The 23,286-nt window shown below is 42.3% G+C and overlaps 2 protein-coding genes across 3 annotated transcripts in view; one reads left to right on the forward strand and one right to left on the reverse strand.

The window, feature by feature from the left end:
- pav (kinesin family member pavarotti) overlaps window positions 1-14,791 on the reverse strand; it is a 49,259-nt gene extending 34,468 nt beyond the window's left edge. Inside the window, exons 1-7 of the mRNA XM_084607270.1 lie at window positions 14,579-14,791; window positions 13,989-14,184; window positions 11,480-11,585; window positions 8,705-8,841; window positions 6,636-6,748; window positions 6,190-6,354; window positions 4,908-5,142 (exon numbers count right to left, since the gene is read on the reverse strand). Coding sequence (XP_084463396.1) covers window positions 4,908-5,142; window positions 6,190-6,354; window positions 6,636-6,748; window positions 8,705-8,841; window positions 11,480-11,585; window positions 13,989-14,184; window positions 14,579-14,589 — 963 coding nt within the window. The 5' untranslated portion in view covers window positions 14,590-14,791. The remainder of the gene's footprint in view (window positions 1-4,907; window positions 5,143-6,189; window positions 6,355-6,635; window positions 6,749-8,704; window positions 8,842-11,479; window positions 11,586-13,988; window positions 14,185-14,578) is intronic.
- A 257-nt stretch (window positions 14,792-15,048) lies between these two features.
- The window catches only part of LOC146186565 (serine/threonine-protein kinase 11-interacting protein), a 33,896-nt gene continuing 25,658 nt past the window's right edge, over window positions 15,049-23,286 (forward strand). For both annotated transcript variants that reach the window (XM_084607271.1, XM_084607272.1), the window contains exons 1-8: window positions 15,049-15,464; window positions 15,542-15,741; window positions 19,620-19,787; window positions 20,135-20,233; window positions 20,358-20,426; window positions 20,524-20,653; window positions 21,318-21,421; window positions 22,331-22,462. In XM_084607271.1, the coding sequence (XP_084463397.1) occupies window positions 15,395-15,464; window positions 15,542-15,741; window positions 19,620-19,787; window positions 20,135-20,233; window positions 20,358-20,426; window positions 20,524-20,653; window positions 21,318-21,421; window positions 22,331-22,462 (972 nt within the window). In that variant the 5' untranslated portion in view covers window positions 15,049-15,394. The remainder of the gene's footprint in view (window positions 15,465-15,541; window positions 15,742-19,619; window positions 19,788-20,134; window positions 20,234-20,357; window positions 20,427-20,523; window positions 20,654-21,317; window positions 21,422-22,330; window positions 22,463-23,286) is intronic.

Below are 23,286 nucleotides of genomic sequence, written 5' to 3' on the forward strand. Positions count from 1 at the left end.
TTCCTCCATAACTTTTGCCATCCACCTTTCCTCAGCTATATGCAAAGCCTCTTCAGATAACCAGTTTGCTTTCTTGCATTTCTTTTGCTTTGGAACTACCTTAGTAGAAACTATTTGTATTATATCACTAACATCAGTCTACATCTCTTCAGGCTCTCTGTCTTCTAGATCTAATTCTTGAAATCGATTTCTCACTTCCACAGCATATTCTGATGGAGTTTGATCCAAATCATACCGAAAGGCCTTCTAGTTTTCTGTGTTTTATTCAATCGAAGCTTAAATTTGGCAACAAGAAGCTGATGATCGGTGCCACAATCGGCCCCAGGCCTTGTTTTTACTGCTTGTATAGCGCTTCTCCATCTCTGCCAGCAAAGAATATAATCAATCTGATTCCTGTACAGACCGTCCGGTGAAGTCCATGTGTACAGGTGCCTCTTGTGCTGTTGAAAATGAGTATTCGCTATGGTAAGGTTGTTTTCTTGACAAAACTACTAGCCTCTGCCCACATTTGGCTCACCAAGACCTAACTTGCCTGTAATTCCGGATATTTCTTCACTCCCCACCTTAGCATTCCAGTCTCCCATGAGAAAAAGGAGGTCTGATGATGGAGTGCGGTCTAAAAGGCATTGCAGGTCAGCATAAAATCTCTTAACGTCAGCTTCTTCAGCAGTAGTGGTTGGCGCATAGCCTTGGATAACTGTTATGTTGAAAGGGTGACCTTGGATCCGAAGTGAAATAATTCGGTCGTTTTTGGGGTTGTACCCTAGCAATGCTTTGCCCATTCTTCTGTTTACTATGAGAGCGACCCCATTCCTTCTCCTGGATTCGTGCCCACAATAAAAGACATAATGGTCGCCGGAATTAAATTCTCCCATTTCGGTCCACTTGAGCTCGCTGATACCCAAGATATCATTGTTCAATCTGTCCATTTCTCGCTTGACGACATCCAGTTTACCTTGCGTCATAGATCTTACATTCCATGTTGCTATGTGATATCTCCTTGTAACATCGGACTTTCCGGTCGCTTCCCGACACATCCACAACTGAGAGTCCTTTTGGCTTTATCCCAGCCGCTTCATTCGTCCTGGAGCTACTAGGAATCGCCCTTTGTTCATCCCCAGTAACATGTAGGACGCCTTTCAACCTGGGGGGCTCATCTTCCGGCGCCATATCATTAATGCTATTGTGACTGGTCATAGGGTTCTCTTGGCAGGAAATACTGGAGTGGGTTTCCATTACCTTCTCCAGTGAATCACATTTTGTCAGAACTCTGCCGTGACCTGTCTATCTTGGGTGGCCCTACACAGCAGAACTCCCGACTTCGAGTTTCGCAAGCCCCTCCACCACGACAAGGCAGTGATCCATGAAGGGGGCATCTGCAGATACGGGCCCCTCAAAAGATTCTGGTACCTGAGCAGTCTTGGATGCTTACTCAAGTTTCATCTTCCAAGGAATTTTTCCACAGTATCCATATGGTTTGGCTTGGTTTGTGGGGTTTAAACGTCCCAAAACGACTAAGGCTATGAGAGACGCCGTAGTGGAGCACTCCGGAAATTTCGACTACCTGGGGTTCTTTAACGCGTGCTGACCTCGCACAGCACATGGGCGCCTAGCTTTCCGCCTCCATCGAAAAGCGGCCACCAAGGCCGAGATTCGATCTCGCATCCTTGGGAACAGTAGTCGAGCGCCGTAACCACTGCGCCACCCCGGCGGGGCCACAGTATTCATATATGAGCCCTCTTACATCATGCCACTACATTTAAAGCCTGCTTGTCTGAAACAATTTTTCACAGCTTCACTTCTTAGACCATTCCAGACACCTGAAACCACCTGAACAGCAAGCTTCACATGAGTTACTATTGTACAGCCTTGCTGCCTGTCGAGCAATAGGCGTTCTACCAACCTTGTTTTGTACAGCAACTTCACGGAGGTCATAATGACTGTCAGGATTCTGAGCTTTCATCTTATGATCAAGCTTTAACAACGAGGAGTTAAAAATGCTTGATGTCATCCATGCATTTTGATTTGCTTCGTAGGTGGCAGTAATGCAATGCCAGTGGCTGAAACAAGGGGGCCATTTTGACTTTCTAATCATGGGGAAGCAACTCCTCAGTTCCTGACATATGCAACAAAAAGGATGCTAATATGGAACAGAATTTAGCTAAGAAAATCTAAAGTGCATCATGTACAAGTTGGCACACTCAAGCTGCATTGCACGAGCACACCTGGGTTGTGTCTTCTAAATAGTGAAGAATTTAGATACTCCCGGGACCTGAAAAAGTTGCCCTTAGTAACCGAGTGTCATCTTGTAACCACGTCTCTTTTATGCATTGTTCTTAACATGGCAGACAAAGGAAAACCAACCAAACCATTTTCAAATGCCTCTTATAACCGAGTGGCTCGTAACAAGATTTAACTGTAGTGGTTAAGTACCAGAACCATAGACAGTCTTGGGCTGACTGAAAAAGTTTCACATCCTGAGTTACGTGAAACAAATGCAACAAGCAGCATTACCAATGCTAGCATCGGGCATTCATTCTTATAATTTACAAGACTGCTAATAGCCAGAATTCAAATTTCTCTGTAGAGCCCATGCATGGCTCTATGTAGCAATAAGGTATGTTAGGTAAATTTCATTTATTTGGATGATCACATACCTGTCAATAGATTCATTAATAATGCCTGAAACTTTAACCTTGCATTGATTATTCTAGTGCGGTAGCACTACTACCCACATTCTCTCAAAAACCTGATGTCTGAAGCCAATTTGACCTTTGACCTTTGCAAGAGCACCGCCAGGGGAGAGGAGTGCAGCTGCAGCACAAAGGAGCCAATCAGAAGTGCATGCCATATGCGATGCCACAGGCAGCGCAGTCAATCGGAGTGCTCGCAGCTATTGCTTGGGGTGTAAAGTGGAATCTTGCCTCATTTCGAAGACATGTCTGAACACTCTCTGCCATGGCTCCTTCCCGATTAGCTTAAAGGCTAACCCAGAGCCATCCAGGTTGTTTGGCAAAGTAGTGTCATGAGCAAAAACAGGAATAACAATGAGCAAGACAACTGCGGAAGCAGAGGCATGACAAGCATAACCAAGTAAAAATGTAGAGCTACTACACAATGTAGTGGGATTAACCAAGTTAAAGCGACAGAACACTAAAATTTAGGTCAAATTTTTTTCGGCGTAATGGGAAGATTCACATGTTCGATTCCATAATGGTTTTGGCAAAAACGCTGTGGAAAACTTTTGCCGAGAATTTTTCTATCAGTGCATGCGCCCATTTTTATGTAGTCCAATGCTGGAAACTATGAGCAGCGACAACGATGAAGTCTGGTGGTCGACAAAAAAGACGTACTGAAAGCAAATACAAATTTCACTCACCAGGAAGTACTACTAATTCGACATTTTTTGCTTAAAGTAATGTCTTTTTCAGTTTCACACTCAAGGATGTTACGGCACAAAAACGCACGCCTCGTCGCCGAAAGTTTTGCTGGGTACTATGATCGCTTCATTTACGGAATTCCAAACACTGTGGTGCCATCTAGTGGCAAAACCTGAAAGCACGCCTCTCTCTGTGCGAGAGGAGGGGTGGTTTTTATTTAAGAACGTAGAGCTGAGAGCGTAAAAAATAATGAAATATGACAAGCCCTCCTAGGAGAAAAAATACCTAACAGCGTGCCTGGCATGTAGTCACATGGGTACTACACTGAAAGTATAATAGGGTTTCTCCACTAGATAGTGCCTCAGTTGTTTTTATGTGATTTTCAATGGCAAATTAAAATAGTAGAGCCTCTTTTCTTTGATATTGTAGTGCTAGATCTGTACTATTATGAGGCAAGGTCTTTTCATCTTCACCATAATCTTATGACATATTTTGGCCAGTGTTCAGTTCCTTTAACTTTCTTGTGGACAATTCAAACACCGTACTCAAAAGTGCTCTTGGCTGTGCAGAGGCTATTGAGTAGGATGTGCCCAGCTTTCATGGCAAAAAATACAAAACATTTAGGGTGATAAATATGATTGCTTTTGTGTTTGGTCTATGGGGTTGAACGTCCCAAAGCTACACAGGCTATGAGTGATGTAGTGCAGAGCTCGGGAAATTTTGACCACCTGGGATTCTATGACGTGCACTGACATCGCACAGCACATGGGCGAATTGCTCTTCGCCTCCATCGAAAAGCGGCCACCGCGGTCGGGATTCAATCCTGCATCTTCACGCACAGTGTGTGAGCACCCTAACACTGCATCAGCGCAGCAGTCAATGTGATTGAGCAGGGAAAGAGCAAAAGCATATGGTGTTACGGCTCCACTTATGTAATAATGAGGAGCACACTAAAGACTTTCGTTACATCGGAGCCATTGCTCAACTTCTCTATGAGAGGAAAGATTTTTCCACTTGTCAGCTGTGGCAGGTGGCTCTCCTGTGTGCCAACCATGGTAGGTGGCAAGCAGGTCTTGTTTGACAAGCTGATAAGATTGCCAAGACTCAGCCATACTTGCCTCAAAGGAAGTAGTATACCATACTTTGAAAGTTACTGTAATTTGTGGGGCTTAACATTCCGAAAGGACACAAACCATGTGGGACACCGTAGTTGAGGGCTTAAACATGCTGGATTCTTTAAAGAGCCCCAACATTATACAGCACAGTCATTTTTTGTATTTTTGCACCCATCGAACTACAAGGCCACTGTGCCAAGGACAGAACCTGCAGCCATGGGCAGCCAAACGCTAAAGCCATTGAGAAACCATGCTAAGTATTTCAGAGACCAGGAAGCCTATCTGAATCGCTAAGGTCTATCATAATCACTTTACTAAGGCTGATAAGAAAAGACCAGCGAGTCAGGCAGGCTGACCATCAGAACAGCATGTATTTGAATGCAGCATCGCAGCCCATTTAGAAATAATGTACCTGTATGACGTCCAGTCCGTGGGAATCGAGAGGGGCTTGAACCAGCCTGATGTTGAAGACACTGTGACTCCTGCTTGATTCTGCGTTGAGAGCTGTGTGGGCCATGCGCTTGCGCTTTTGTCCTCGACACCAGGCGTCAAATGCCTCGTCAGCACTCTTCACCTCAATCTCGGTCACCCCAAAGGCATACACAGAACGCTTGGAATCCTCTCGCAGCATCTTAGATTGCAGCTGCCTAGACAGAGGGAATGAGAGAGGGAGAGAGAAAAAAACCCATAGAGAGCTGTTGGATGCCTGTCCCAGAGAATGCTCCCAATGGCTTAGCATATTCACTTGGGATAATGTGGTAATGACAGATCAATTGCATATCTGCCATTTGCTAACTTCAAAAACAACAGTATTCTTTGAGACACATCAACTTAACTTATTGTTTCTTAAATTAAAGATTCAACACATTTTTTTTCAATGACCACATAGACCTGTTCAGGTCCTGAAGAAACTTTTGTGAGCATTGAATGCCAGTCCGAAACTGGTGCACTGTAACGCCTGGCATCTGAACCAAAATAAGCTAGACAGGTGGAAAGCCCCTTATCGCTGCCAAAGATGGAAACAAAAACAAGCGTTCAACACTAATTTTGCTGCAATCCTAGTGCCTAATCATCAAAGAACTTGCGAAAGAGGTCCTTGGCTAAACAGTGGAACTCGAGGGTAAAGACAAGACAATAACAATGCTTATGTTCAGAAGTAGGAGTATGCGAATATTGAAATTTTCGAACGCGCATCATAAAATTAAACTAGAATTGTACAGAAGTGTATACAGTGAAATCCCATTACTATAAACAACACATTAAAAAATTTTTAAAATTAACAAATTTTTAAAGAATTCAAAGCAGATTTCTCATGTTTTCAATGTAAAACTATTTCAGAATTACGAATTTCAAAATAGTGTATATTTCAGAATAACTTACATATTTTATAATCTAGGAACACAACTATTACGAATTCAGCTAAGATTATCAGCGCCGCAGCCTGCAATTCTCGCGTGAAACAGAAACCGCCGTTTCTGTGTGTATGTAAAGAAAGAAAAGGATTCTTCATGCTTTCCCTTTGTGTCCGTGGCTGTTGGCTCCCCTTTCAGTTTTTTTTCTTGGTGAATGACAATAATTTTGAATTATATATATATATTTTTTTTTTGTGACCGTGTAAGATCCGCATCATCCAAGATACTACAGTTCTTGCAATTCAAGAGAATGAAACAAGGATGATAAGGTAAGTTGCTTACTTTGTCTTAGTGTCAATTGGATTGTCATCCAGAAGATCATAGACGTAATTGTTGTAGATTTCAATGTATGACACAAACACTGCATATGCCATGTCAGGGTCGATGTCTTCCACTTGGCCCGTCTCATGCGCACGAGCAGCCCAGTCCACTCCATCGTCATCTCTCCTAAAATTAAATGTGCCAACATCAACAAGGCCCGCAATTAGGAGATAGCAGTAGCATTCACAAAGCGCACGCAGCATATCTGTGCGCAATAGTAGATGAGAGCTTGCTTTATGGATGTGCAGGCAACAAGGTTACAATCTGAAATAATTAACCAATTAGGGCCAGGAGATGTTAGGCTAAAGGAGAGCATGGTGAGTTGATGTGCACTGAATGGCAGAGGAGCTGATTAGCATGCAAAAAAGTGACGTTGACAAAAATAATGTGAGGGATGTTGCACCTACTTTCTCATCTTTGGTGCCTTAGGTGTCATGGGCAGTATCTCCTGTTGGTATTCAGCCACTGCCTCAGCAACTGTTTGAGTGTCATAACCATTCAGCTTGTCTGGCTTGAAGACCTGAAAGAAGAGTAAAACAAGTGAGGCTGACATGCTGGCCACACAGCCCTTTGCTGCAGGAGCATTTCTACAGCAGATGAAACAGCCTGGGCGCCACTGAAGTTGGCTCCTATGAAGTTTTTGCAATCTTTATCCGTGTCAGTTGCATGCACCTAATGAAATAAGCTTGATCTGACAGCACTGAAAAAGGTACCTTTAGAGATTTCTCACGACTTAAAGCATCTCGCTGGCACTGCTGTTAGCCTCTAAAAATCCCTTTATTTCATATTGACTACCACAGCTGTAGGACACTACATGCTGCTGCATTGAGTACCGCTGCTTCAACTAGAGTTTACCTGGATATAGTAAAACTGAGAAAAACGAAGCAATTTTCTGTTACATGCAGTTTCCCTGCAGTAATTGACTAAAATAAAAGATAACTGCCAATGAAATCACTGCTCAACCATTCACTGCAAACACCATTACTCGAAGTCGTTAACCTCAGAAAAACATTGTGATATCATTGACAACACCACCAAGGCTCGCACAATGCTCCTATGGGCACCGTGCAGGAGTAGCTCGGGCTGCAATGCCCACGCCCCTCGCGACGGAAAGGGCAGACCACACGGAAAACGCGCCCGCCACACCACACAGATGCTGCGAATCTACCCTGGTGTGAGGGGCATTCCCCTCCTTCATTCTTTGTATTCTCGACATTCTTCGATGCCAGTGGCATTGGAGCATGATACCTAGAGTCAAATGCGCTTGCTCGCTATGACCACAGGCATTAATGCCATTGACGGTTTGCGCTTTGTTGCTGTGAAACATTCACCAGGTTCAGCCAACGTCGATGCAAAACAGCACTAGTTTATTGGCATTAACTGACCTGAACTGTTACAACACCTTTGTCACAGAGTTCAGATACGTAGACGTGCCAGGGGAAGAATACTGCATGCCAGATCGGAGAGTTGAGGAACTTCGTAACATCAAAGAATTCATTATGTAGATGTTCACTACGTCCTTCACTGTGCCAGTTTGTGCAGAAGTGAATCATAAGCAAAAGCGATAAAGACTGTTTTAAGAGTTCCCCCAAATTCACCATGCTAATAATGATCATTGTAATAATTGGTTTACAGGAAAGGAAAGGCACAGTGTTGCACTTCTTCCGTGGGCACCTGAACCCCACCATAAGAAAAGGACGGAAGGTGAGAGTAAAAGCTGAACCCTTCAAGGTGTCGACAGGGCAGCAAATGCACAAAAGAGCAGTGCTATAAAAGACACTGTGCACAGAGGAGGATTACTTCTCCCGAGACAAGCTGCTGGTACAATATTGTTCCAAGAACGCATATGCTAAATCAAACTAGTTGCAATGCCTTGAGGTATCTTTTAGGCGTACTCACACTAATGCATCCAGCGGGTATGGCATGGGGCCACAAATGTGTAAGCTGAATATTAGCCGCACAATTTACCAGCCCTTGAACTGCCTGGTGTTTGATAGCAGTTATATTTAAATGCGTCCAATAACACTTTCCTATATCTATAAACTTCCCATGCACAATGCATTAATGGCTTTACTACTAATCAGCCGATGCAAGAATTAGTATTCAAGTGAGTGCGTGTGCACGCACACACACACCCACACAAATGTTCCACAGTACATCTTGCCTGGCCTTAGCAAGCTGTAAAATAATGCATCACATATCAGGAACTGAACAACTACCAACCATGATGTGTCACTAGCTGTAATATTCAACATAAGGTTGCAGATGTAGTAGCTGCAGTAGTCACTCTCAAAGGGAATAAATGAAAAAAAAGAAAAAAAAAAGAAAGAACATCTGAAATTGGCACACACAAGTGGTAACAGTCTGAAACTATCCAGTATGTCACGATAGCCAACACTGCCACAAGTGGATTTTTCAAAATGTACATTCAGCACATCCTGCAAAACTAAGCAAGTCAACAGCAAAGGAAACGTACATATTTCCGGGCTTGGAATTCCCCAATCGAGTTGAAGACGACATCCAAGCAGCGTGGCAGAATGCCTCCATCCTGAGGACTCCCGGTCATGGTATAGGTCTTGCCAGACGACGTGATTCCGTAGGTGAACAAAAGGCCTGGAAGGACAGAATTTCTCATTGGAAAATTTTGCTGAGCCATTGAACGCGATATTCTGGCACAAGAAATCACAAGCACACTGGTACACAGACTGCAGACATAGCCTGTGCATACTCATGTTTTACAATAAGAGTGTATGGATATATATAAATGTTTGCCCGCCATTCGCTTACAAAGGGTAATGAAAAAGTTGCATACTATGAACAGTTAGCATGAAAGCATATGTAAAAAAAATATAAATGCTAAGGAAATGCTAAAAACTTGTTTACAGGGGAGAACTACAAGAAAGGAAAGAACACAATGAGGCACTTGAAGTTGTCCCGTTTTTCTGTTTTGTAGTCTGGTAAACAATGTCTCAGGCTTCCCAGTCTCTAATACAAACTCTGGGGTAGAAGAATGGAAGGCACTGCACCACAGCAGCACTGCCAAAAGGCAGAACAGGCTGCAAAAATTCAAGCTGTGGAGGCTTTCACACAAACCTGCCAACACTTCCTCTCTCGATCCAAAAAGACTACGGTACCTGTGTTTCAGGTACAGGTACAGGTAATGTTGATTCTTGGTATATTTCAAAAGACTGATACCATAAGTGGTGGCAGCACATAAAAGTGCACTAGCGTGCAAAAAGAAAATGCATAATACTTTGGACCAAGTTCATCTCATTTGCAGCAGAAACTCATCTCCTTCTCCCACATGCAGTCAAGGCAAGGCTAAACATTGTTTTTGCCTTAAACATTGCTAACTGGAGTTCAGGGTGCCAGAGCTTATTCCAAGAAAGTGGGATACTCACAGAAACTATGATAGCAAAAGGAATGTCATGCAAGCTCCAAGCCAGTCTTAAATTCAAAGAAAGAAAACAAGTGAAGTCTGAAAGGCCTCTAAAACCTCAATAATTCGAACTCGCTTGAGTCGAAATTCTGCAGAATCTAAAGAATTTCTGTGGTTCCATATTTTCTAATGTAATTTAACCGTACAATTTGAAGCGGTGGCCCGCACCAGCAGTTAATTCGAAGGTTTTTGCTGCTTTGCTGAAATTTTCTATCCTAATTTTGCTGCAAACCAATGAAGCAACGGCACCTCGGAGCCTCGAAGTAGCACCACAAAGAGATGCTTATGCCTGACATTCCGTAGTACCCTAATCCTAGAGCTCCCAGCCCTCACCGCTTGTCGATTGCCAAAGCGCGTCCCTGCAGAGGTGGAGACATGCTTCACTGCAATGCAACTATGAATACCAACGGCGCTTCATCCAGGTAAGGACGAACTGGAGGAGTCAGCGGAGCGCGCCTCCAGCATAAAGTGGAGGTGCTGACATCTCCCGCTCATAGCAGCGGGGTACACGTCATGCGACGCGACCACTGTTGCTCTATGCCAATGACTGGGTAACAGCATGCAACATCGACATACACCATTAATTTTAATGGTGCGCCATGGTTTTGGGGTTAACAAGCATAATGACCGCATTTACTCGCATATTGAACCCACTTGCATAATAACACCCCCTCTGCCACTGAGAGAGGAAGAAAAAAAAGGTTAGTAGCTAGTAGGTCGTTCAATGCTGTCGCCATGGTCCACAGCACATCTGGCAACGTGCCTAGATGCTGCGCAGTGATAACATCAGGGCGCATTTATATTTTGGTGTTAACTCCTGTGATGGACGTGTTGTGGGAGGGGCGAACTTGGCAGAGTGCCAGCGGCCTTGACAAGAATGCTGGCGGTGGCTAGCACCAGCTCAGCTTGTATGGTTGCGCAAGCCTTGTTTTCAGTATGTTTGTTTAAGCACGCCGCGATTGAGGCGTGCTCCACCCATTGCCAGAGTCATTGAAATGCAAGATAGCATCAAATGCCTTTTTCAGCGAACAATGGTAAAAATTAATAGAGGTTTAGTATAGTTAAACATGATATTCAGTGCATCAGCACGGTTATGCTTGGTAGGACTCTTTCACAACCCGATTTAACTGACATTGGTATGACGCGCTAAGCACAGCATCATCGCCACTGGCGTCCATGGCTGGCTGTGAGTAGAGGCGTGGTTGCTCCTCGTTCTTACACCCATTGATTGACATCGTGGCTGTTTCTATTGCATAATGCCGCGACGTGACTGCAACCATGAGATTAATCACGTGCTCCATCCCTTCCTCTCTCTCCTCAGCTCCAAGTATGAAAGGTCGCCAAAAGGTCAAAGCCTTGTGGTGCGACACCAAGGCGGTCCACAAAGTTACACTCTAAGGTTGCTTTAAGGAGAGGAGAGGGGCGGGGGAATGTTTTGGGGAAAGGAAGGCACAGTATATTTGTAGCTACCCTTTGTCCTGCGGCTCTTTGAACGTCAATGGCTAGCTTAAGCTAACCCTGTGTGCTGGTTTATAGGAAAGGACAATACCTGAACTGCATAGCAGCAGTTTGCAGCTTCTTAAAGGTCAAACTGAAGCCCATGTGATGACTGGCTTTACCTAGAGTAGCGAAGCTTTCACTTCAAAAGGGGACAGGGGGTACACCTAGCATGTTATCGCAATTAAATTTTCCGCATGTGCCAGATTCTTTGCAACGTTCGGTTAACTTGAAAACGTTTTTCTCTGTCCCAGTGACTTTTAATTAATGAGGTTTGACTGTAGATGTAAAATACAGATTATTAGAAATTCTTACCAGGCTTTCCGTGAAGAAGGTCACTGACCAGGGGCAGGCCGACATGGTCAAACACTTCCTTTTGCGAGGCGCTTGCGTCAAATACATATTTGAATGTGTACCGATACTACAAGAAAGGAAAAATACAAACATCTTTATTCACTGGATATCTCAAGCAGCTAGATTTATTTCAATCATGCCATAAGAGAATCTATTGTAGGCAACCTGGTGCCAAGCACAGTGTTTACCATACTGGTAGGTTCACATGTTTGTTCATGCACCAACAAATTGTGCAAAACAGTGATTATGCTGCACTCAAGAGGCAGACGCTGTGTGCTCCTTAAGAAGGTTCTCTGCATATAACTTGAGCAGCAAACTACTCCTCAGCAGCCCTTGGCATCAATGTCCTTGGCATGTATGGCCCAAATATACAAGACCATGCTTAATAGCAGCTGGCTCGGATGCAGCAAACTTTCGTTAGTTCCCGACAAAAGCATGACCCTTTGGCATTTTTCTTTGCAGTTTTCAAAATCACTGCCTTCGCCCTAGTCACTGAACGTTTTGTTGACTGCATCAACCCATTTTGACAATTGGCAATTACCTGTCAGTGGTCTCATGAAATGCACATGTCAAAAGTACATAGCTCTACAAAGTTTATCCTAGTATTGCAACAATCTTCCATCTTCCATACTACCATATATTAAGTCAGTCTAGAAATGCGAAAAGTTTATTAGGCAGCAATGTCCAACTGAACAGTAGAAAGAACAGAAACCTATTGTCCCATAATGCCAGCCAATGCTACAGTAAGAATTTCATGCTCATAAATTTTCATCCATAAAATCAACAATTCAGACCAGATTTCCTTGAAAATGAGGCTTTCGATGCTGCTGCATTTAAATTCCTCGGAGTGCATCTCCATTCAGGTTCAGACAACCTCACCAAGTGCGAGCAACAACTCAAAGCAAAAGTGGCATGTAACAGAAGAGTGCTGGAACGGAGGATGTAGATTCATCCCATACTTGTCAAACAGTCAAAATATGCATCGCACCCATGTCACCCAAGCAATCGGTAGCATGCATCTGTCTAGATGCCTCACTGGCCGATGCTCTGAAAGCTGGTACAATGGTAGAGACAACAGAATGAAGGAAATAACGAGAAAAGAAGCCATCGTTGGCACTGCAAGAAATGCTGGAGTTGACTGCCAAGAAGAACATTATTGACAGCTTAAGAGGTAGCCATGTGGTGCCCTGCTTGACACTACTTGTGCTGTGCGCTAGAGGGTATATGGCTAACACTTGTGTTGTGTTGGGCTTTATGGCGCATAGGCAACTAGGGCCATCATATGCCAAACTCGGCGTAAAGCAGTTCCTGTTAAAAATAAGTCCGAGTTTGTTTATTAGCTTTACTTCTTTAAAAAAACAGAAAACGGAAGGAATTTCGACAATGGCGTTCTCTCCTAGTAAGAGACTGATGAAATGGGATGTGTTTACTACAGAAACACATAAAATGTTTCCTCCCAATTTCCTCATATTTCATGCATGATATTAAAATGTGGTTTATTGTCAGCTGTTCATTGCATATCTCACATGTAGGTTTTTCTTGTCCGAGGAGTATGAAGTTATGTGTGAGATGTGTATGTCCAATGCGGAGGCGACACAGGATCACTTCAAAAAAGCGCTCTTTATGACTCGATGACTTCCATTCTTGAACACTAAGCTTGACCAAGTGTAGCTTGCTGTTTGTTTCATTATCCCATAATGCCTGCCATTTAGCTCTTAGTTTAGTCATAAATTTTATACCGTCTTTACAGGGTATGCTGACGTGATTTATTTTAGTGTTATGAGCGCGTGCGGCATATTCGTCCGCTTTGTCAGTCCCACCAATCCCCATGTGGCTAGGGACCCAGCAGATTTTTATAACCTGTCCATTTTTATCAACTTTTACGACACTGTGGATGATGTCTCTAATTAAGGGCTCCATTGCATTTTTGTAGTGCAGTGCTGTAATTACACTTGGAGAGCCAGAGTAAATACTGTTTTTGACGTTTTCTTTCATAATTTCTTCTACGTACAGACACTGCATAACATTCTGCAGCAAAAATTGATGAACATTCAGGTAGTTGCACTGTTTGTTCTAATTTGTTGTGAATTACTACACTTCCAACGAATTTTTCTGTTTTCGAACCATCAGTATTAGAACTGTGACCAGATCGAATACGCTGATAAGGTTTAATATGCTACATGAAAAATATGAAGACTAATTAGAGAGCTGTCAAGGTACCCTGAACAAATGGCTAGTATGAAGAAAGCCAACAGTCGATAAAATTGAAGAAAGCATAGAAACACGTATAACCATTTGCATCTGAAACTTGTTCATCAAGCAGGAGGAAAAGTTCACACAAGGGAATGCAAAACAAAGTTACAAATGACGTCCAAGAAGAAAGCAAAACGTGTCAAGCAAAGCATCACTACGATTAGCAAACTTTTAGCACAACTATACAACCAATTTTTCGCCCACTCCTCTCACCTACCTGCTTTGGAGGATTTCTTGCCTGCCCATTAGTTTCTTGCGGTTCTAGTTGAACAACCTTGTTATCAATTCGACGTACAACAGGGACATCGTTTTGGTTGAGCAGGGGGCGTATGCGGCAGTAAACCTCAACTGGATCCTGCGCTTCGGTAGATGCCGGCCGGGATGGCACCTTCTTTTTCGGAGTCTTTCCTCTCCTACGTAGAAAATACACAAAACGCTTGAGGAGGCCACAAGCCATGAGGTGGAACACAGCAGGTTAAGCAGGTCACGTACCCGAATTTGAGCGTCGAGTTAGATAACGCAGTTCACAGTTATGTGCACGAGTTTTAAAGGCAAGGATATCAAAACGAGCGAAACAAGGTAAACATGCTTTAGCCGCGTTCCTGACGCAGCAACGAAGCCAGCCTTATGACAATGACAAGACCATCGAAACAGTAGCATGCGGCATGCACAGAAGGCGAACCGCGTCCAAAAGGAGTTATTCCTTGCTTTGGAATGCGGCTACGTTTAAAAATTATGGTTAACAGTCAAACCATATACAAGAAAAGCTCCCACTGACCGGAAAAAAAATAACGGCGGGTAACTTACGCGGGCTTCATATCCGCAGACCACGTTAAGCTGCCCCACAAATCCACTTAACAGAGGTCGCCCGAAACCTTTGCCAGGATTGACAGGTGCTACCTTGCGCTCATAAAATTAGCCAAAACAATACTTCTTTGAAAGCTCAGATCTACGCGGGAACAAGAACGTTGTCAAATGGCAGGCCGCAGCCGTTCATTGCGAACCAACTACTTTGAAGCGTAGCTAGCCAATCAGCGGCTCGGCGCAAGCCTCAATGTTTCCAGTTTCACTTTGGTTTCACGTTAGGATTTGTTTGTTATTCATGGCATTGCGAAAATGCATAAAAATTAATTTTTTAAAATTTGATTTAATAAATAATTTGTAATAAATTTAAAAGACATAAAATTTTATTAACGTAATTTTTTTCTAGTCAAATCTGTAACTTTGGCATTCGGCCATTCGGCTTGGTTCGGCCGGTTCGGCGTTCGGCCGTTCGACCATAGTTCGGCTACAGTGGTCGGCTCACCAGCTGATAGTTGTTCGGCCTGACGTTATTGTTGTTTCGCACTCTAATCACTTGTGCGATCGCCGAAAACAATCTGACAGCGCCGAGTTTTCAAAGTTACTTTGGCTCCAGTGATTTCTGAAGCTGTTAAAATATGACCCGCTGGGCTAAGACGAAGTGTCACCTACGCACACACCGATCATCGAAGGATTCTACTACACACATACTATCTGGCTGACGCGTATTTGCCGCCTCCCACTCGCACTCTTCATTGCATAAGCTTAAAAAAGTGAATTGAATTTATTCTGCTCGCTGATTAATACTATTGACTCGGACACATGACCATGACTCCGGATTCGAACAGGAGCGAAAGGATACATCGCCTTGCAGCTTTTCTTAGGGAGCACGGTGAGTCAAGTGCATGACTTCAGCAAGTAAACCTCATTCGCATCTCGATCCATCCTTTGTCATTTGATCCTTGCTAGGGGACGTGGTGCTCAACGGAACGAGGAGGCTCACTTTAACCACGTCGTGCCTGAACGAGCTGAACTATATATTTCGTCAGTTCCTGGGAGCACAGGAGAATGAGTCCTTCGATGTCCCCTTTGGATGCAGTGCCAACTCGGACTTCGTCCATGACGTTTTTTTTCTCCATGACTTCATGCAGAAGACTTGCTCTCTGAAGGTATTTGAATAGATCTGCCGCCCTGGCATGATCGTTTAGCCTGCACTTCTGCTACAGCTGAGTGATCGTCTCGTGAGTTGGCGCTCCGGTCGTTTATCTACCCAACGCATCCGCGATATATATAAACAAAGAACAATACAAAATTTTGATATGCCAAGCTTTCTCTATCTCCAGACACCTACTGACCAATAGCAGTCGATATGAAAAGAAAGGGAGTCACAGGTATCAGTATCTCAGGCTCTTATACCTCAAATAACAGTGCCACAATTTTTCTGCCCTATTTATGAGAAAAGCACGTTGCAAGTGTCTGGCTCTGATCTGGCTAAAATGGCTAATTAGGTGTTGACTTATCTGATAGCTGGACTGATATCTCATTACCATGGACAGCCCATTCCATTGCATTCATTGTGATACACGATGCTTTAACAACAAGTTTGCCACTTCCATGGGAAGATTCTCTGGCATACATATTAACGTCCGTAGTATGAAGAACAAACGTGACAGTCTTGATGAGTTCTTTGGGTCATTAAATGTGCAGTTTGATGTGCTTTTCTTTACCGAAACTTGGTTAAAATCTCAAGATGATCATTTGCCATTCATGAACTACCGGCATCATGGGCTCATTCGCCCAAATATGAGAGGTGGTGGTATTGCCTTGTATGTGAAAAACTGTTATCCACAGTCTGTACTAGAAGACATTTCGATGATAGATCCCAATGTCGAGTGTTTAGCTGTGTCACTGTCCGATATCATTGTGGTTGTGATATACAGACCTCCTGCTGGGAAAAAACTGCATTTTTTAAAGTTTCTTGAAAGTTTACAGCTCTATCTCGCCAATTTCCAGTTGCCTTTTGTAATAATGGGTGATGTTAATATTAATCTAATGCATGATGATTGTAACACACATGAATTCAATAACATTATAGCATCTTATGGTTGTATAAATGCTATATCTATACCAACTAGAGTTACCGTTGATACAGCTTCTCTTTTGGATGTTTGTGTCACAAATACGATGTCTCCTCAAACGGAGGCTGGCCTGTTATCTTCTGAAATTAGCGACCACATCCCGATTTTTTGTTTTCTTCCAATGAACCACAATAAAATTGTATCCAAAAGCGCCGAGAAGGTAACTAGGGATATTAGTGAGACAAACCTTTTTAAATTTCGAACTCTAATCGAAAACACTAGTTGGGACAATATATATTACATATCTGATGTCAACTTGTCATATACTACATTTCTTGCAAAGTTCACTGAATGTTATAATGCTGCATTTCCTTTAATTCAAGTTAAGCAAAGCTTTCGAAAGTCCAGAAAGCCATGGGTCAATAAGCAGTTATATAAACGAATACAGGTTAAAAATAAAATGTACCATAACTTTGTATGCACTCGTGATGCAAACCTTTTTACTGAGTTCAAGAAATTCCGAAATAAATTAAACAAAGACCTCAAGGCAGCAAAAACTGCTTACTATATAGAACGCTTCTCGAGAATATATAACGACCGCAAGAAAGTTTGGCATGAGATAAACGAATTACTAAACAAGCAGAAGTGCAGAGATAACGCAGAAATTCTTATATCTGATTCCAAGACCAGTGGAACTGATATAGTAAACACCATAAACCACTTTTTCATTGAAGCTGGTAAACTCACTTTTGATCAATCTTTATCAAACCCCTCCATGCGTGACCTCATTGAACCTTTATCTAATTCTATTGTGCTGTTGCCTGTGGTTCCACAAGAAGTAGCTCTTTATATTGGTAAAATAAAAAACAATGTTTCCGCCGGCCATGACGGCATCAAAGCCATACCGTTAAAGTATGTATCGGTATCAATTTGCGACGTTCTAGCTTATATTATAAATCTAACTTTCACCAGCGGTGTGTTTCCAGATGAACTAAAAATAGCCCGGGTGTGCCCAGTATATAAAGGAGGAAATAGAAATGATGTTACGAATTATCGACCAATTTCCGTATTATCTGTATTTTCTAAGGTATTCGAAGGAGCCATTCACAGCAGAATGGAAAAGTTCTTAAGTGCTCATAATATAATTAACCCGTCCCAGTATGGTTTCTTAAAGAATAGATCGACCGAACAAGCCTTACTTGCTGTTAAAGAGAAAGTTATTGACAACATTGAGTCCCGAGCATATACACTTGGTTTGTTCTTGGACCTCCGAAAGGCTTTTGATTGCGTGCAGCATGAAATTCTTTTAGGCAAACTAAATAGATATGGAATACGAGGTACTTCCTTGAGCCTGCTTAGAAGTTACTTGAGCAACAGACCTCAATATGTCAAATGCAATAATTTTGTTTCAGATTTCTTGTGTGTTACTCAAGGTGTGCCGCAGGGATCTATTTTAGGCCCACTTTTATTTTTAGTTTACATAAATGATGTTTGTAACATACCTGATTCACCTGATTTGGTCATGTATGCTGATGATACGAATATATTTTTCACAGCCCGAACTCTGCCAGATTTAGAAACTACTGTAAATGACTACATGGTAAAATTGCACGCTTGGATGCAGGCAAATCAATTTAGCTTAAACTTGTCCAAGACTAGTTATATTATTTTCAGACCTATCAACGCCCCAATCCATTACTCACTTGATATAAGGTATGCTAACAAACAAATACAGCAGGTAACCACTCAGAAGTTTCTCGGTGTCTGGTTCAATGAACACCTATCCTGGAATACACATATTTCTAAACTTGCCACAGATCTTAGCAGAACTGTTGGCTGTCTCTACAGGACCAGTGACCTTTTACCTGTTTCATTAAAAGTATCTATGTATTATGCTCTATTTTTTTCTAAGTTATCTTATTGTGCACTGGTGTGGGGCACCACAACAAATAGCAATTATCACAAGCTTTTGATTCTGCAAAAAAAGGCACTCCGGGCTATTGAGGGTTATCATGGAAGACCGGAACACTTACCAACATCACCTCTATACCAAAAACATAATCTACTTCAAGCTAACCGAGTCTACACATACCGCTTGTTACAACATATCCATAGCAATAGGCTTTCCTCCGTCTCTCCTAATCGATTTCCTACTAAATACCCTCTCAGACAACACAGAAACCTCGTCCCAAAAACAAGGACAAATTACGGTAAACAGAAGCTTAATTACCAGATTCCAACTATTCTCAAAAACCCATCCCTATGTTCAATGTTCCATCTCTCTAAACGCAGATTTAAAAGAGACATAAAAAAGCAGTTGATACTCTCCGAAGTGGAATAATTGTTTAGTCTGGTTTTGTATTTGACAAATGCAAATTTTCATCATGTTATGTTACTGTACAATTCTTTTTTCCTTTCCGTGTTTTGTGTGCCATATGCTGTTGTTTCTTTTTGAGTGTACAGTGTACACTGTTCCTTTTTTTTAGGTTTTACTCCAGTATGATTAATTACCACGTTTGCTGTAATGTTCTGTTATCGTTTGTTTTCCGTGTTGCGCGCCGCTGTGAACTGTATGGGGAACTGTGACCCCGTCAGGCCTAACCGCCTTTTGTCGCAGTTCCTTCTTTCATTTTTTGAAAGAGAAATAAAGAATATCTGATCTGATCTGATCTATACCAATGGGTACTGCGTTGAAATAACTGTAGTCAGAATTTCAGATTCCTTATGCTGTGATTGTGTATGTCTAATGACAGTACTCAGCCTGCCTGTATATCCCATTTTTTGAGCTGAAGATGGTGTTCCCGGACGCCCTCACCATCCCTGTTTCCCTCTTCAATTTTGCATGTGCAGTGTGTGTTTCTAAAGATATGCTTATCCTTGCTGCTGTCATGGCATGCTGTCACATACAGGAGACTCTGTTTAGTTTCTGCACACTTGTGTCTGAACATGATGTGCTCTTTGGACTCCAGATTGTTCAGAGTTCTCAGACCATTCAAGGCAGCCTCGACCTGTCCAAGTTCCACTGCCTGAAGATCCTTGAGCTCAAGAGAGTACCACCACATCTTCTAGTTGGTTTTGATTCTTTGGTTCTGCAGCTGGAGACACTGATCTGCCAAAGAAACATATCTTCACTGAAGGTGATTAGCAGTGCTTGCATAAGCCATCACTTGTCTGAATATTGGGCACAGCCACAAAGTGCTCTGTTTACAGACAGCACGTGAAATGTATTGTAGTGAGTAAGCACATCCTGGTATTTGATAATGGTTGAACAAGTCATACAGTTACATCCATTTGTAGTGCAGTGTTTATCTAGCTTAGCTATAAACACACTGCAATCGATTAGCAACGTAGACTGAGCTTTTTGCCCCCTGTATTAATCCTGACGACTGAACGCATAAGTAAGCAGTTGCTATAAACAAGTTTCGATGATCCAGCAGCATTAAATTTTGTCAGATTTTTCTGGGATGTGAATGGCTCCATGCAGGAAATTCTTCGAAGTCGCAGTAACGTGCCAAAGCCATGGATGAAGCTTACAGTGGCTAATTTCAGCTATAATGGCATCACAACTCTGGATGACAGCCTGGTAAATAATTTTGCACCATATTAAATATGCATACCTGCTTAAAAATGCATGTCTATGTTAAGTGCATGTATCATGTGACATGGCATATTGCCAACAGAGACATTTTATTTTTATTTTTTTGCAGGCTTTACTTCCAAAACTCCAGTATTTGGACTGCAGCAATAATGCCATCGCTGATGCTTCAGGCGTAGAGGTTGGCCATCACTTGTTGTTCATAGCGTGTGCTAATATAATGCTTTCTGATGGGTGCCTTTCAATGCTTCTTTCATATTTTTTCTTGCCTTTTTCAGTACCTCCAGAACATCAGGGTGCTCAACCTATCATTCAATTTTCTTGAGAAGATAAGTATACAGAACCGAGGAGCCTGTGACTCATTAACTGTCCTATACTTAAGGAACAACTTTATTGAAAGTACTTCAGGTATGACCGTGCAGTTGTTTCAAGTGTACTTGCTTTGTTTTATTTTTCGTCTATCCTGTTATTAAAAATTATGAATGCAGCAGTAGTATGAACACGACATGCAGCAGTTATGCTAAGAGTTGTCATTCACATTTCATTATTCAGGCATTGTGTCATTGATAAGTTATTCTTTTTATTGGCTAAAAACATACTTAACACTGCATGCCTAGTTTGAGCATTTGACTCCATCTCGCAAAAATGAAAAACTACATTAGCCAAGGTACCCTTTTGTCAAGCTTCCCAAAGTGCTATTAAAAATCAAATTACCCCGATGATGAAATTATCAGATGAACCATCTGCGTGTCCACTAGGGGTGGCATTATTTCGATGGGCGCTATCGCAGAACCACCGATGTGGTATGAGCTTGGCATGCGACAGAAAATCTCTCCAGCTGGAATAATTGAGAGGTCATTAACCTTAGAGCTTAAAAATTTGTTTGCCTCCTTTAGTTATAAATTGTGTTAACCTGTGACTGCCATTCTTGCTACTAAAATAAGTAACAAGAAGCTCATATGTTGTTTGTGATGCTTGCTGTAATACAAGGCAGAGGCAGTATGCACAGTTTGTGTACTTTATTGCTATCGTCCATTCCGAGCTTTAGCTGTTGTTTCGCGATATGTTTCAGGTATTGAGCGGCTAAGGGAGCTCCGGGAACTTGATCTGTCCTACAACTGTCTTGCAGAGAGCTCTTCCCTCACTGGCCTCAAGCAATTGTACTGCTTGTCTATTGTAAGATAATTTTTGTTTTAAGAGTGTTTACTACAGTGTGCATGAAATGGTATTCCTTTCTCAATATCAGGCTGCCTGCTCAACTAGTGCTGGAGGGTGCTTTGCAAAAAATGCTACCACTGCCCCTTTTAAAACATTTCTTTTGTTGTTCTCGATGCGAGCATAGACATGTAATGAGGCAGCTTGAAGGGCATGTCTGAAAGATTTGTTTCAATGTCAGTGTGCCTACATTTTGTTTCATACATCAGGTACAACGCTGTCAAGGCCAGTGCTCTTGCTTGAGCAGCCATTGACTGCGATCAATAATAGTGAGTTGCTTCTGGTGAGCGAGAAATCGTGAATGCTTTGTCTGGAGGTTGAATGCGTAACACACTTGTGATCAGCTTGATAAAAGAAAGCTCTTATTGCTGGCAAAAGAATCAAAATCTGTGAATTTGCATTTCACATTTCTTTTTTGTTCATTTCACAGTCCAGCTTGTCATCAAGAGTAGATGTAAGCATGGAATGTATTGAAAGAAAGGTGTGCCCCACTCAAGGGCATCACATTTCTGCTTTGGCACACGATGAGGTTTCCACTGAGAAGTTAGTTATGATACATTTCTGTTTATTTCTTTGCAGGCTACTTGTGTAGCCTCCGGAGCTTTCCACCTATGTTTGAAATGGAGTATAAGTAAGGCATTGTAAAATGCATATGTGTCAGTAGTCTGTTTTTAGCACCTAATTGTTTCTGTTGTCAGCACCATGGGTGTTGACCAACATTGAAATCAAATGCGCTCCTTTATGCATGCGGTATTGGAAGCCTGTGTACAGCCTGCCAATCCTGTGCTTCTTAAGATTAGATCCAAGTTGTGACTAAGTTTAGCTGTTCACATCTGTTTTGGTCTCTCTTTTTTTTTTTTCTGTTCACAGTTGCGGCTTCTGGGTAACCCTGTCACCTTCCACAAGGAATATTTCTCAATAGTAGCTTGCCACTTACACCGTAGGGCTGTCACAGAGAAGTTCAGGCTGGATGAGGGGCCGTTGCCAAAAAAATTGATAAAGGTAAAGTTATATCTTTGCGTTTTTCTATTTCACTTCATGACGAAGTGTTTTCTTTCTTTTTGCATACTTACCCTTTACCACGATAGCGTGTTCTGCATAAAGTTTGGCATCTGCGTTATAAGCAAAGACTCGTGCCTTTGGCAGGTGATATTTGGCAATTTAAATTGGAGGGCAGTAATTGGTGTGATGTCACGAGACCACATGACATTGATCGCATTGGTAGGAGCTGCCTACTTGCACAATTCTTTTTTGATGGGAGGGTGAGTTAGGATTCAAACTAAGGACCCTTCAATTTTGGGCCACATTGGCCCATTTGTATGGCTTGGTTAAGGTGGTGCATTATATACCTAAGTTGGATGGTCTTTCTCATAATGAGGTAGCTTAGGGCTGCATGCTAAGGAGTGTGAAGGAGATGATAGAGACGCAAATTACGGAATTAGCGATTAAGGGAGTAGCAAAGTGCACATATGTGGATAAGGACCTGCAAGGGCAGACACAGACCAGAGTCCTTATTGCTATTACTTTACGCATAAAGGCGGAGCTAAAGTGTCGCACAAATCTTTTCATTCAATCAAGTGCAATAGTTTTTAACAAACCATATGAATATCACGTCTTTCTTAGTGGCACCTAATCTCTTTTGAGATTGAGAAGCAGTTGACTTTACCAATCATTTGGAACGGGCAAAATGTGTGCATGCTTCCATTCTTACAGTTCTGGTTCTGCACAAGAGACGCATCGTCTGGTACAGTACATGAAAGGGAAAGGTGAAAGGAACTTTTTAACACTTGAGCAAAATTCAAGGAATATGTTACAGGCTAAGCATA

The sequence above is a fragment of the Amblyomma maculatum genome, chromosome 6 (assembly GCF_055883805.1).
Source record: "Amblyomma maculatum isolate TAMU_Amacu chromosome 6, ASM5588380v1, whole genome shotgun sequence".
NCBI classification, from domain to species: domain Eukaryota; kingdom Metazoa; phylum Arthropoda; class Arachnida; order Ixodida; family Ixodidae; genus Amblyomma; species Amblyomma maculatum.